Raw genomic sequence first — 15,770 nt, 5'->3', positions numbered from 1 at the left:
ATCTTCGTGACACTGAGGACCAAAATTTAGATCTCCTGTGAGATTCTCTTACATGAGAAGACATGAGACACAAAATTTAACTTTTTTCACTCAATATTATCCTTGAGTTTACCTTTAGCATTCAGTATTTAATGTATTTACCTAACAAAATTTAGAAAGCACCTGAAGTTTACCAGTGCCTCATATATTTTAACATTTGAATTAACATAGTCTATAGAAATAGACTTACTTCAAATAAGTTTTAAACATTAATATTTGTTTAAAATAGTTTATGAAAAATCAGTATATAGATTTAATAAACCATTTAGTCCTCATTTTTATTTATAAGATATAAAATGATAAATGGTAACTGCCAGAGGGTTAGGCATTTAAAAATGCTTACCTCCCATGAAAAACATTCCTATCTCCACTTCACATGAAAGAGCTGAAAACAATTCGCCAACAACAAACAAATCATGATTGGCAGATCCAGGATTCTAGACCAGGTTTGACTGGTTAAAGTTTAATCTTTCTTTCTTTATCATGTTGTGTACGCACAGGTAGTAAGTAAGGTTTAATGGCATTAAGATCAGATAATATCATCTTCCAGAGAACAATTTAACAAAATATTTATAGTGGAGATTACTGATATTGTGTGTTGTATAAGATATTATTCAACTAAATAAACAAATATTTATCTTCATTGGCTTAGAAATTTATTTCCATGATTGAAAAATCAATCACTATTATTTCATGAGCTGGCCTGTAGTAATTATTTATAGACAATAATTTTATTGTAGCTTATAATTCTAAACAGTAAACCAAAACCAGGATATAATGGAGAGTCTATTTTGTGAGAATTCATGGGTGGCTATGAAAAGTAATAGTTGATTACGTCTGTCAAATGAGAAAGTTTTTATACCTATTTTGGCCATAGGAAAATAAGGTTTATTGTTAAGAGAAATATAGGTGCATATATTCATGAATCCATCTATCCACCCCTCTCTTCTGGGGGAGAATATGCAGCACCGTTGGCCCTCTGTATCTCCATGTTGCACATCCATAAATTCAACCAACTGTGGATCTAAAATATTGTTGAAAAATGAATCTGTACTGAACATGTAGGCTTTTTTCTTAATATCCCCTAAACAATATAGGAAAATATTTATATCATCTTTGCATTGTATTTATAAGTAAAGTAGAGATAAAGTATAAAATAGGATATACACAGGTTAATAGGCAAATACTATACCGTTTTATATAAGGGACTTGGGCATCCATAGATTTTGTCATCCACGAGGGATTCTGGAAGCAATTCCTCACAGATAACAAGGAACAACTGCACATGCAGAGGGCAGAGCTAAGTTAAATAAAAATGCTCTCATCTAACAATTATATTTTTTTCCAGGAGTTTTCTAAACGGACAGAAAATATTGCAGTCCAGGCTGAGAACCTTGTAAAGGAAGCCTCAGAGATACCACTTGGGCCCAAGAACAAGCAGCTGCTGCAACAGCAGGCTAAGTCAATCAAAGAGCAAGTCAAAAAATTAGAAGACACACTTGAAGAAGAGTACGTGCTTGACAAGTCCTAAACTTTCTTCTCTGAGCTAAAGCTTAATGCAGTCTTTCCTGTATCTTGTAATCAAAACAGTCTTACAATCCTAAGTGTCTGTGTATTTCAGCATGTTTGGAGAAAGCAGCTCACAATTCAGAAGAAAACGTCATCAATACAGGAACCACTACCTATACCAGAGTAAACAAACAAACAAACAAAAGATGTGGCTTCTGCACCTTAGTGGGTTATGTCCATAAGAAAGCCATATCTATTCAACTCTGTGGCCTTTGTACATTGTAGAGGGAAAAAAAGAACCAATATTTCATATAATTTTTTTACCATATCATTCTGGTGTCACCAGTTAGAGGGAAGGGGAGAAATTTTGTTCGTTTAAATTCTAGGTCTAAACGCATCTCTCATAGATCATTTGTCTCCAGTTTGGGGAGGCTCAGGGAGCTTGTTCACAGGCCCTAGATATTCAAATTGTCACTGACTCATATGCTATTTCCAGGAGTTACTTTGAATAATCTCTTTAATTCTTAAGCATTTTATGTTTGTTTTAAAAAAAACAATTTGGCCTATTGACATCCTGTAATATTGAATATATACAAAAAGTTTGGAGGAGATAAACATACTGGGATATGGCCAATATTTTTCAAAATACAGTTAGGCACTTCTGTTTGAAGGTCATTTGGTAAAAAGTTCAGTGACACATAGCACTGTATTACTGAGAAATAAGACGTCAGTTAAGGCCAATCATCTCAAAAATTTTATACTGTTAACACCTTGAAATTAACATTTTCCATTTGTCTCAGCTTTAAAATTTGATAACTGTTTTGCTATAAGCAAATTAAGATTTGAAATTTGGAGGACTTTATAGTAAATAATTGTATCATGGAAATAGTAAAACTTAGAATTTATTATAAAGTAAATTTATTATAAGTAAAACTTAAAATTTATTATAAAGGAATCTCTTATTAAGAATATCTATTTGAATGTTACTTTGTATAAAAAAGGGCATAAATTTGTGACTGCAATACTCTTTAATCTGACAATCAATGATGCCGTTCAGTTTTGCTTGATGTTTTCAAGTGCCTTTTGGTAAACAGGGATATTCTTTGGCCTTTTTATTTTAACCCAAAGAAAGACTTATCAGTTCAACATTACACCATTAGGTACTCGATCTTTTTCTAAACTGAAAGCCATATTCAACTGATTATGTCTGCATAGATGACACAAACAGGGAGTCTGTAGCTGATTTTATTCACTACATATGTTACAGATAAAACCCAAGTGTCTAAAAACAGGGTGCTCATGCACAAGGGTTTTTAAAAGTCTTTTGGAATCAGGACAGTAGGACATCTGTGGATATAAGAATAGTTGAAATCATTTTAGATTATAAATTGCAGTCCTACCACTAATGATGGACACAGTTTCTGCCTGATAGTATGGGATTCAGATTATAAAAACACATGTATAAATATATATTTCAGTATAAAGCATCCTGACACTGTCTCTCCTTTATGGGCAAGAGGAATGTGTCCATGAAAATAGTACACTTATAAAACTCTGTGCACTGGAATCTACTCTGGTATAGTTCATTAAGATTAGTCCTGGCAACTACTGGCCCAAACAAAATTAGATTTCTCTTGGAGGCAGTTCCCCTTTGTACCCAATAATACTTTGTTCAAAATTGTGGTTCCATTTCTATCATAGCATAGGTGTTGCCTTGTTAAAGTTTATTCTCAGAGGTAAATAAAAGACTCAAGGCCTGACATACTACTAAGATCAAATGTAAATTATTTTTCCATTAACATAGTTTCAACTTATAAATGGTGAAATGTCTTCACTATCTTGTCATCTGATGACTTAAAGGAAAATCTTTTGTTATTCTATATTAAAATGCTGCATTTTATTTACTTAATTTGGTTAATTTTAGTATTAAAACCATGGAAATGGTGAAAAACAAGTGGGATCATTTTGGCAGTAATTTTGAGACCCTGTCCATCTGGATCACTGAGAAAGAAAATGAGCTCAATGCCTTGGAAACTTCGTCATCTGCCATGGATATGCAAATCAGCCAAATTAAGGTGACCTGCTCCCATGTTACATTTCTGATCTATGCCTAGCTGTTAGAACTCCTTTCTTAAATTTATTTCATCAACAACTACGTGGTCCCAGGATCAATCTTTCGTTGCTATGTGATCCCATTAAAATTCACAGAAAATACCAGCTAAGAGATCTTCATTGATACAATGAGTAATACTTTATAGATGGAATTATGTATTAATATTGTCTGACTTATGCATCTGAAGCCAATATTGTGTGTGATATCATTAAAACATTTTTATGGTTACACTATTCTTTTCCTTGATTTTGAATTAACCTTCAATGAGGTGCTCTGTTGATTCAATGTTACAGCCTGGAATGCATTTGTCCTCTGAGAGTAATCTCAGATGTGTAGCTCACGTATGAGTGGTGTTTCCTCCATGAACCACAAGGGGGAGCTCACAAAGTTCGCTTTATTTAGGTGAAGGATCAGACACTGCAGGGGTGGGGAGCATTCAGCCTGCATGTCTTATAGCTGGTAAAATCATTTGGTCTGGCCTTGCCAAGGGAACGACAGGTGAGATTTGAAATTCAATAAATCTGTAGCAGGCTAATTCGTAAATTGATCATTTTGTATGACTCAAAGATGATATTATAAATATCCAAATGGCTGTTGGCAGAAAAAAAAAAAGATTCCCCCACCCCCTGCAATGTTTTTGTTAATGACCTTGGGACATGAACAGATGCTCTGAAACTTTAGGTCTCCAAGTTCTAAAATAACCATGTGTGTAGATTGTCTTCGTCCACTTATTTCAAGCAGTTTAAGGAAAAATGGACTGAGAGAAACAAGCTTGGAGTGGTCTCTTTCTCTTTTTTATATAATTTTACATGACACATTTTCAAGATTCAGCCACTTCTTTATCAGCTCTTTTTTCCCTCATTTTTTTTTTTTTTTTTGGTGGTGGGAGAGGAGGGAGGGGTGGGAACAGAAAAGCCCTCTGCCATTTTGTTCATCATATAGCATAAAATAAATACTAAGGTGAGGGAACATTTCACGTGACTCAAGCCATGACCATGGAGGCGGGGGCTTGGGGGTTGCAATGTTGTGGAGCTAAGATTACAGCCATACAGATCCTTCTTGCCTTGCATGTACAGATACTCGAGATGTGGTACACACAGTCTGCTGTACTTTCCGTGGCATGTTAGGAAAAATACATGCCAAACCATCAAAGAATATTCTTGAAATAATTTTAATCTTTAAAATTGTTGTTCAAAGTAGACATCCAAGCATTTCCCCCAAATTCTCAGAAAAAAAAAAAGAATAGCATATTTGAGTAGTTTGGTCTCAAATATTTCCCCTTTCAAAATGAACATATATTTTTTAACTTTTATATTCTTCCTATGATCCATTTACTACTATTTTAACCCTTGTTCTGGGACTTCTGAAATATATCCATGATCCAATGTCATCTCATTGTTATTCTTCAGAGTAAAAAAAAATTACACACTTTATTTTAACATATATAAATATTCAATTGTGGATTTCCATGCCATCAGACTAGAAAACTACTACATTTTATTATGTCCAGTATGGCATTTGAAAATTATCTAAAAATATATTACATAAGCATAAATAACAAAGAAAAAACATCTGTTAGGAGAAAGGAAAGATGGAAATGACTATTCTGTGGAGGTTAGCTGGCTAGACCCATGTTCTATTTCCAACAGAAAGCTATGTTAGAGAAAATATTAAAAATATAGCAATACATCCATAGTGTTCTCACTTTAATCTTACAATTAAAATTTTTGAAGCATTTGTACTGTTTTGAAGACAGTTACCCAAGGTTAATTTTTATTCATTGTTACATGTTCTTCCAGGTAACTGGTTCCTTATTTCTAATTGATCATTGATAAACAATGCCCATCATTGCCCTCTTCTCTTGAGTGGAATTTTTTTAGCCACAATTCAACCATGAAATTGAATTGTATTTGTGAATATCTTGATGAAATGTATTACTCTAGTAACTAAAACTTTAAGAAGATTTCACCATATAAGCACAGAAAACAATTATCAGAGTATAGGAGACACCGAGATATGATAAATTTATGGGTAATATTTTTCTTAAAAAAGACTTTAAAACAGAGAAAGGAACTCTGTTAATCAAGACATGGTTTGCCATTAAACAACAAATATCAGCTAGCCCACTGTTTCACACATATGAAAAAATAGACAAGTGAGCAATGTATACCTGAAACTTACTCTATTATTCTTGAGTCCCATATAGACAGAAATCACTAACTTATTTTTTCCTAGCATAGCACTAGTTTTCATTTAAATTATTTGAAGTTGAAATTTGTCAAAATTCTTGGCACTATTTTGATGGAATGATTTGGCTCTTTTTCTCAAATAACTTTGATTTTCTTATACACAAATAAGCCTCTGTGTTTGAGAGACACACACCCACTTCCATACACAGGCATCCTTCAGGAGTTGTTGGCACTTCTCAGGCATATGCTAACATATGCCATGTCATCTGTGCCTCAGATTAAAATTACAGGGTTCTGGCTCCTTCCTGTAGAGAGCAAGTGAGTGGCTGCAGCAGAGGTGTCCTTGACTCTGTAGTATTAGCTTCTCTGGGAATTTGCTAGAAATCAAAATCTTTGGTGCCTCCTTAGACTTGATGAATCTGATCCCTGCAGGTGAAACCAGAAAGCCCAAATACATTCTAAATTTGGAAACTATAAACAGAGAGTAGACGATAAATTTGAAAAGACTTGTTTTAAGTAGGGATGCAGCCAGGAAACCTTCTAGCTTGGTAAAATATGAGATAGCAGCTACATTTCAGAGAAGTTACATGAATGTAAATGTTAGCATTCCCACCAGTTGCTAGAACACACTGCCTCCCAGATCAGTCAATGAAAATGCTTGGTTGGAAGAATAGGCAGCTCTCTGCACCTTAGGAGATACTGTTGAGTCACTTATTGCAAGCAGGAGTGGCTGCTTCTCATTAGTCTCTAGCCAGAGAGCCCAACCCTGCTGGATTGTAATTGCAGACCTCCCAACAAGGTCAGGAAGCAGAGTTGCTTCACAGTTGTACTCTAACCAACCAAGTATGTTGAAAAGTCAGTTAAGGAGGTTTTCCTCGCTTTCCTGTCTCTGCAGATAATTATGTCATTTCAAGAAGGCAATCTTACTCAGCCTACATTCAGTTTTTCTTGTTTTAAATAGGTCATTATTCAAGAAATAGAAAGTAAGTTCAGCAGTATTGCAGGACTAGAAGAAGAAGTTCAGTCTTTTGCTCAATTTATTACCACCGGAGAGTCTGCTCGAATCAAAGCCAAGTTGACACAACTAAGAAGATACTGGGAAGAACTCCGCGAGCATGCACAGTGTCTCGAAGGAACCATTCTGGGGCACTTATCTCAGCAGCAAAAGTTTGAAGAGAACCTTAGCAAGGTAAGAATCGGTCCCTGATTGCTTCAGTTACATATTTCACCTTGCCTTTTAAATGCAATAAATCCTGCACAAGTAGTGGAGTAAGCAAAGGATACACTTGCCAATCGTCTACCAGGTCGTCAATGATTTTCAAAGTTATAGTCATTTGTATGGTACCCTTTGTAGGGAAGTGTAAGACTTACACATTGCATGCAAATGGTCCTGAAGCCTTAATTTTCCTTTCAGATATTGAGACCTATTGATTTTAGATATTTTTAGATGAATTTTGTCATCACATTGAATGTTAACCATAAAAGGTAGGCATACTTTTTTCTCAACCACCTTCTTAGCCTTGCTATGTATTTTTGTCAACAATATTTTTGTATTTCACCAATGTTTTAGATCCAGCAGTCTGTGTCTGAATTTGAAGATAAACTGGCTGATCCAATTAAAATATGTTCTTCAGCTACAGAAACGTATAAAGTACTCCAAGAACATATGGTAAGAATATGCTTCAACATTTCGGCTCAAAATTGGATAACTCCTACTTGAAAAGAAAACAGAGTAAATATTTTTATGAGAATTAAAATTGGAAAGATTTTCATGTTAAAACATTATATAGATCAAACATACTTCATATAAGAGGTGTAAATATACAAATAAATTCTCATTAAAAATGTATGTGAAAAGAGGGTTCATTTAAATTATATTTTGTAGGGTGGGCAGTTAGCATAGTAGTTAAGTGTCCACATCCCTGTTATTGGAGTGCTTGGGATTGACTCTTGGCCCTTCTACCAATTCCAGTTTCTCATTAACGTGTGCACTAGCAGGCAGCAGGTGATGGCTCCAGTGTTGGGACCCTTCCTCCTGGATTGAGTTTCCAGCTCCCAGCCTTGGCCTGTCCAGCCCCAGCCATTGTGAGCATTTCTGGGAGTGAACCAGTACCTAGGAGATCTCTCTCTCTCTCTCTCACTCTCCCTCACTCTCCATTTCAAATAAATATATCTTGAAATTAAAGCCACCCATGTTTAAAAAAAACTTATAAAAATATTTCCGTTTTAATTAGAACACAAGATTTTGAGAGTATAGCTTTAATAAACACTTTAACCACTTCTAGCATGTTTAAAATTAAATGTGCAGGAAAAATTGTGTGTGCAGAGTAGGTGTTAGCCCACTGCCCTGAGATGTCAAAGGGCTGTGTCCTCACAGATCTGTTTCCAGTGCTGGCTTTTATGGTCCAAGCTCTAAAATGATCACTGAGAATCTTGTGCGAGGCCACTGAGGATGTAGGCAGGCCTGGGGAAAGATGCTGAGAAAGAGAATCATTCACAAGGAAATTTTAAAGGGAAATGTGTAAATTAATAAGCACAAATATGGCTGCTATCCCTAGTAGGGATGCTGCACATACATATGAGGAAGGTGCTACAGTGATGCAACGCAGGGAGCTGAGACAGGCACATCTGGAAAGCGGGGTGGAATTTTTATCATTTGAGTATTCATGATGAGGCTATATCTGTGTGGCACATGTTCCTTTGAAAAATTTGAGGAAAAACAGGAAAAGATCAATCTGAATGGGTATTTTAATAGGTTAATAATGCAATCCCAGAGAATACCATTCTATTTTTTCTAATACTTAGATTTCCTAACGTAAGTTACTTTTCTCTATCTTGATTTTCCTATCTGTAAAATGGGTGTGGTGACAGAATGTGCCTCTCTTCTGTCTCTGCAGACAATTGCATATTTCAGGAAGGCAGTCTGTCCATGCCCTGGGCAGCCCAGCCCTGCCCTGCCCTGCCCCACTCAGAGGCACTGGGGATCATTTGAAGCCCAGCAACAGCTATTTTGGGTGTTAACCTTTCCTTTATGTTTTCATAGAAGGACTCAGTTGTAAGCAGCTTTTCAATTAAGAATCGCATTCTTTAAATACAAGTTTTATGTGAAAGGAATAAGAATGTTCACAAAATATCAGAATTGTTGAGGGAGAGCTGGAACTATTCAGGTGCACAGCAACGTGCTCTCCTTGTGGGAAACCTCTCCAGAGCACAGCCCAGCGAGGATCAGAAAGCTTGGGGTCGGGGTGGGCCAGACCTGGAAGTCCCTGGGCTAACACTGAGGCAGAGGAGCGTGAGAGAAAGTAGCTGTGTCCTCACTTCCTCTGTAGCTTACTTCAAATCGGGGACAGGGCATTTTATTTTATTTTATTTTTTTTTAACTTTTATTTAATGAATATAAATTTCCAGTGTACAGCTTATGGATTACAATGGCTTCCCCCCCCCCATAACTTCCCTCCCACCCGCAACCCTCCCCCCTCCCGCTCCCTCTCCCCTTCCATTTGCATCAAGATTCATTTTCAATTCTCTTTATATACAGAAGATCAATTTAGTATAAAGATTTCAACAGTTTGCACCCACATAGAAACACAAAGTGAAACATACTGTTTGAGTACTAGTTATAGCATTAAATCAAAATGTACAGCACATTAAGGACAGAGATCCCACATGAGGAGCAAGTGCACAGTGGCTCCTGTTGTTGACCCAACAAATTGACACTCTAGTTTATGGCGCCAGTAACCATCTTAGGCTGTCGTCATGAGTTGCCAAGGCTATGGAAGCCTTCCAAGTTTTCCGACTCTGATCATATTTAGACAAGGTCATAAAAGACAGAGTGAGGATTTTATTTTTTTGGATACCATTGGCACTTATGACAACAGAGGGGAAATAGTTTGTGATGATGGGTTCCCAAAAATCCTGTGTCCTTGTTCAATCCTGTGCATTTGCTGCCCAACAGTCCCTTTGCACTTCTAGTTACCCACACTCATGGAGTAAGAGGATAAAATGAGAGAGTCCAAAAAGAACCCACTGGTAAAATTTAAATGACGTTCATTGCAGCATTGTTACGGTTTCTAGTCTTAGTTACTGTTGATCTCCGGGCCTAAGTTATAAGTTCAATTTTATCATGGATATGTATATAAGAGATAGGAAGTCTGTGTAAGGTTTGAGAGCATGCACGTTTTCAGGCACCTCTGTGGAATGTCATGGACCACACACACACACACACACACATAGATAAGAGGGGGCTACTATGTTCCTTTTGCACTCTCCTTAGGACCTCTGCCAGGGCCTGGAGTCCCTGAGTAGCACGGTGACTGCCTTCTCCGCCAGTGCCCGCAAGGTGAGAAGCAGAGAATCCTGCATTCAGGACGCCCTGGCTCTGCAGCAGCGGTACGAGGAGACGCTAAGTAAGGCTAAAGAGAGGCAGGCCGTGCTGGGGAACCTGCTGGCCCACTGGCAGAGGTAAGCCGTGTTTTCTCTTGTTACTTTCCCTAGGAGATAGGAAATTCTGGGCTACTATCCTTTAAGAGATGGGGAATAGTCACCCCAGTTGTAAGATGCATAAATTCATGTGTTTATTATGGGATGCGATGGACCTCTACATACAAGCTGAAGACCTCTGAGGTTGTAGAGGTTGTGTGTGGATCTTTATATCCTACTCAGATATAAACGTGTGTGCAAGTCCACGTAGGGAAGAGAGAGAAGCAGTTTTCCTACCTTTGCACCTGGAAATGAGATGACCGACGTCGTCTTATTTAAAATGGTTCATGTTGGACCCTCCAACTTGAGAAAATCTAATCCTTTAGCATGACAATTTTGGGTGAATTTGTTTCTTCTCTCTGATTACATTAGGCTGGAGAAAGAGCTGTCATCCTTTTCGACCTGGCTGGAGCGGTGTGAGACAATAGCCCGATCTCCTGAGAGACACATCTCCGCTGACAGAGTCAAAGTGGAGGGTGAACTTCAGCTGATACAGGCAAGTTCAGGGAGGTGTGTGCATGGAAAATGAATTGCTCTTGCTATATCCTCATTATATTTTTTAAGAAAATAACTGAAAAACCTAGATCCAACTTAACACGTTGCTTGGGTTTTGTGATTCTTGAAGCATCACTTGCTGTCAAGGTATCCCGAATACAACAGCCCCAAAGATGAAGTAACGAAAAGGACTTTGTGGTGACCAGTTTCCACGATGTGCTAAAATCCCATAGCATAATGTCTCACATTTCAACAGAACTGTCAGGGGAGTTGAGGGAGGGAGGGTAGAAAGACGAGTGCAGGTAAACCAAAGTTGATTATCGATTGATAATTTCTGAAGCTGGTCATAGGTATAATTTCTAATACAAATTTATGTGGACTTTTGTTAATAAAAAAGTATTTTTAAGAAGTGAGGAGTAGTATAATGTAGAGAGAGGTCACAGTAATTATTATTTTCAAGTAAGGTTTAAAAAATGAATGTGCAGAAATGCCGGTAAATAGAAATGCAAAAAAAACCAGTTTCTTGTTACATTCTTGAAGAAGTTTTTAAAATTTAAGTATTTAAAATAATAAATAATATATAACATAAATATATAAATAATAAAAAAATAAAATTAGTTTTCAAAATATAAATATTATTTGTGGAGAAGTTTGCTTTTAAAATATAAGTATTATTGAGGCTACAGACACTGTTACTGATTTCTGCAGATTAATTTATTTTAAGTGGTGCTGACTGTGACAAAAAGCTCAACAGGCAAAATCGCTTCTCAGACAAGATTTATTGTATTTCAGATTGACACCCCAGCCTTCTCCCATAACACTGTACAGTAAGTTTAAGAGGAAGCTTAGCTCCTTTCCTTTTCATAATTGCTTCTATAAGATCTCCATCAGAAGTGTCTGTCACTTCTCCTGCCTTGACCTTGAGAGTCCTCCATAGCCTGGGTTCTCTTGCCTTTCAAGTCCGTCAAACACTGATGTTCTGCATTAATCTTCCACAAAAGCTCCTTTTCAGAAAACAACAGTGACTCTTTGCTGCCCTGAGAACAGAGGCCATCATTAGTCCATAGTCTGTGCATGTAAGAAGTTCCAAGAGGGAAGTCACAGCTCCTTTCTTACAGATTTTAAGGCATATGGGTACAAAGACATCTGGGAATATAAAGCTGTGTCCCTGTATGCGTTTACGTGGAAGCTGAGTACTGTATGAGTTAGAAGATGACGGAGGGCTTGCAGGCCTGGTACCACGGCATCCACATAGTGCGTCAACAAAGCTGTCCCCTGTGGGCCAAATGTGACCTGTGAATGCCCACCTCCTGGTCTGGCCTCCTGTGTTTCTTGTTCCCTTTGTGCTGCTTGGCACAGTCCCAGTTCTGCTTTGTGGTGTTTCTTGTCACTCCTAGGCTATGTACTCCTTCCACTGATAGCTTTAGCTGTTTCGCTTGTAGCCTCATTGAGAAGGGAAAGAGCACATTTGGACAAGCATCTACTATGAACCATGCTAAAACTATTATCTCATTTAACACCATATTCTGTTGTTGCCCATTTATATGAGTGTTTATCTCTTATTACGTAGGACCCACACTTTTAATTTTGGCAATCATAATCATAATGCCAAGGAGATTTAATGCCTGAATTTTTTTTTTTAAATCAGTAGTTCAGTTCTGTGCAAGTAAGATAAAGAGCCCGAGTTCCCCATCTTGACCTAAACAGAGAGCAGCTGTGTTCCATGTACTTAGCACTGCAGCTTGGTATTGTTAGATGCATGGATCTCTGTGGCAATAGTTTTTCTTTGATTCCTGTTTTATGGTCAGTCTCCACATCCTGAGAGATATTCTACAGCTTCCACATTAGCCTAAGCCAATATAACAGACTCCAGAAAACTCATTTGGATTCCAATAGTATCTGAAGATTAGCATTAAAGATACAGTTGTCCCATTTCTAAATCCAATAAAATGGGTAGGCATTTAGTGCCGCGGTTAGGACGACACTCAGGATGCCACATCCCATGGAGGAGTCCCATGCTGCCCTTCAAGTCCCAGCTCTGCTCTGTACTCCAGCTTCCTGCTAGTGTGCACACAGAGAAACAGCAGATTGTGGTTCAAGTCATCGATTCCCTGTTATCCATGTGGGAAACCCAGAGTGATTTCCCAGTTCTTGGCTTTGGCCTGGTCCAGCCCCAGTGATTGTGGGCATTTGGGAAAGTAAACCAGAAAATAGAAGGTGTCTGTCTGTCTGTCTCTCTTTCTCTTTCTCTCTCTCTCTCTATTTTTATATGTGTGTGTGTATATATACCTATTAAATAAGTTAATCTTTTTTTTTTAAAGCAATTAAAAACTTCCTTCAGCCGAATGACCTGCATTTTGAAGGAATGAGAACCGTCAGTGACAACCACCTGTGTCTTGCGGTCTTCCTGGCTCAGTCCTGTTGGGCCAACATCTGTGATGTGCTCTGTTGTCCCCAGGCTCTGCAGAAGGAAGTCGTATCCCAGGCCTCCTGCTACAGCAACCTTCTGCAGCTCAAGGGGTCGCTGTTCTCCGTGGCCTCTGAAGGCGACGTGAAAACGATGAAGCTGCACCTGGAGCAGTTGGATGAGAGATGGAGAGATTTACCACAGACAATTAGCAAACGGTTGGTTCTAAAACAGTTTTTATACTGTGTGCTTGCTTTTAAATGGGAGCATAGTTTTGTTTGTTTTTGTTTAATTCAGCTGCTCAGAGAATATCACAGATGAGAACTACTTTATCAGTCATGTTAAGATCCAGGTCTTTTTTAAAGTCCTCAAAAATTAACATGACTGATGAACCTTAATTCAACATTTTTCTTACAACCAGCAAATATTTAAATAGTTTTAGTATATTGAGGATAGCAGGGTTGCTAATGTTTGTATTGTTTATTGCCCAAGCAGTCTGTGAACAGATGGAAAATGGTAACTAAAATTTGTCTCACAATTCATTTCTCAACCAGAGGCATTTTATATATATACTAGTACTTCCATTTCATTCCAGTATAGATCTTTTGGGGAGAGTGGGGGAAATGATTATTATACGGAATACATTATATGTTATATATGAAATATATTAAATTTTAATTAACCAGATGACTAGCAATTAGCCATAAATACCTTTCCAATGAAAGAGAAAACAAATTCTCTTTAAATTGATATTGATTTTGATTACTATGTGGTTTTGGATAAGAATTCAAACTTTCTGGCCATTTTTTAAGTCCATTCATTCATCAAATAATTATTGAGTTGACATAGTAACCAGGGCACTCTGGTGTGTGTTGGTGGGTAATCAGATTCTCACTGACTACTTCCGTGGAGCTTGAGCTTATCCATCGGTTATTTATTTATTCAAGCAACAAGTGTTTATTGGGTGCCTACCTAATACTACACATATTGGATACTGGAGCCACAAAAATAGAGAGTACCTGACTTCTAGTAGTTTATACATCAATTTTAGGATAACAAGGAAACCATTGGGAGAATGGGTTCAGGAAGACCTACAGAAGGATTTGATGCCAACTCTCAAAATATGAGCCATTTTCTGTAAAATAGAACAGTCTCTCTCCACGCCTCAGGGGAGAATAAAAGACGTTTAAAGCATTATACTCACGTCAAGGCATTAGAAATATAATTTGTGCATGTGAGGATACTCTGTAACAGATTTGATAAGGATGAAAGCATGAAAGTCAATTTTAAAATGTTGACTTTCGGTTGCAAATATTGGATCAAGGTGCTATTTTAACACCAGTTTTGGATTCTGAGCTCTCATGGCCTATTATTAATGAACCAGTTCATTACTGGGAGCTCCCTGACAATATGCCAACCACTTTTCTAGTGAGCAAGGCAGGGAAAGTCCTTGCTCTCATGGAGGAGGTGGGACACAGGAAGGAATGAGGGGGAAACGAGTGTATAATCAACAAATGAACAAAGCTGATCCAGGTGATGCTAAGCATCGTGAAGAGGACAACATGGGGTAACATGGCTGGGACAAGACAAAGCGTTTCTCGGGCGATGTATCCAATTGAAATCTGAGTTCCGTGTGGGAGAAATCCCAAGGTCCTCTGAGGACAGAGCACGCAGCAAGAGAGAACGTGTTAGTCCCTATAGCAGAAATGAGCTGGGATATCACATAACGGGAGATCAGTGGGGTGCTGGGCAGAGCCGTGTCACATGGAGCAGGAAGAAGAATTGTGTGGGCTTCCTCGTAGACCACAGTTGGGAGCTCTAGGGGTTTTGCTTCCCTAAGTGTCACAGAAAAGGAGCCTAGTGTTCCTGCGTGACGGGGAATGCTCTGGTCACCTGCTATCCTTTCTGACTGTTATCTAGACTTTGAACAATAAGATATGGAAGCAAAGGTGGCAGGAGGGAAGTCGATTCAGGAGAATGTAGGAGGCCAGGCATGACATGAAGTGATTTCAACCAGGATGAGGGGATTGGAAGTGGAGAGAAGATTCCAATGTCATCGTCTACTGTGGTGGAGGTGCTAACCAGATATGGACAGATCAGATGTGGTGGAAAAGGAGGGGATTGAGGGTGGATGGGGCAACAGTGGCAGGGGAAGCTGGGAAATGAACAGGGCTGGGAAGTATAAAAGAGCCAGAGGTCTGTTGAGTCCCCATCTGACGACGTCACCTGCCTGGGGTAAGCTCAGTTGCCAAAACACGTGGGGAGCTCTGCCCACTTCTGGGGCATTTCCACACCTTTCTCTCCGTAGGATTAATTTTCTTCAGTCTGTGGTTGCTGAACACCAGCAATTTGATGAGCTGCTGCTTTCCTTTTCTATGTGGATTAAGCTGTTTCTCGGTGAATTACAAACTACTTCTGAGATAAGCCTGACGGATCAGCAGGTAGCTCTTGCCCGGCACAAGGTAAAGTATGTTCTTTTCATACTGAAGAATGACTTCTAAAATAATTCCTGGTTACAAAGGGATGCAACATTTAAATA

The 15,770-nt window shown here is 38.2% G+C and overlaps 1 protein-coding gene across 1 annotated transcript in view; it reads left to right on the top strand.

Moving 5' to 3' along the window:
- Positions 1 to 15,770, top strand: part of LOC133756691 (nesprin-1-like) — a 209,851-nt gene that overhangs the window by 149,152 nt on the left and 44,929 nt on the right. Inside the window, exons 30-37 of the mRNA XM_062187285.1 lie at positions 1,388 to 1,548; positions 3,473 to 3,623; positions 6,812 to 7,039; positions 7,421 to 7,519; positions 10,124 to 10,311; positions 10,702 to 10,825; positions 13,283 to 13,449; positions 15,540 to 15,693. Coding sequence (XP_062043269.1) covers positions 1,388 to 1,548; positions 3,473 to 3,623; positions 6,812 to 7,039; positions 7,421 to 7,519; positions 10,124 to 10,311; positions 10,702 to 10,825; positions 13,283 to 13,449; positions 15,540 to 15,693 — 1,272 coding nt within the window. The remainder of the gene's footprint in view (positions 1 to 1,387; positions 1,549 to 3,472; positions 3,624 to 6,811; positions 7,040 to 7,420; positions 7,520 to 10,123; positions 10,312 to 10,701; positions 10,826 to 13,282; positions 13,450 to 15,539; positions 15,694 to 15,770) is intronic.

This window comes from Lepus europaeus, chromosome 3 (assembly GCF_033115175.1).
Source record: "Lepus europaeus isolate LE1 chromosome 3, mLepTim1.pri, whole genome shotgun sequence".
Classification (NCBI taxonomy): domain Eukaryota; kingdom Metazoa; phylum Chordata; class Mammalia; order Lagomorpha; family Leporidae; genus Lepus; species Lepus europaeus.
This window is presented reverse-complemented; position numbering and strand designations above follow the sequence as displayed.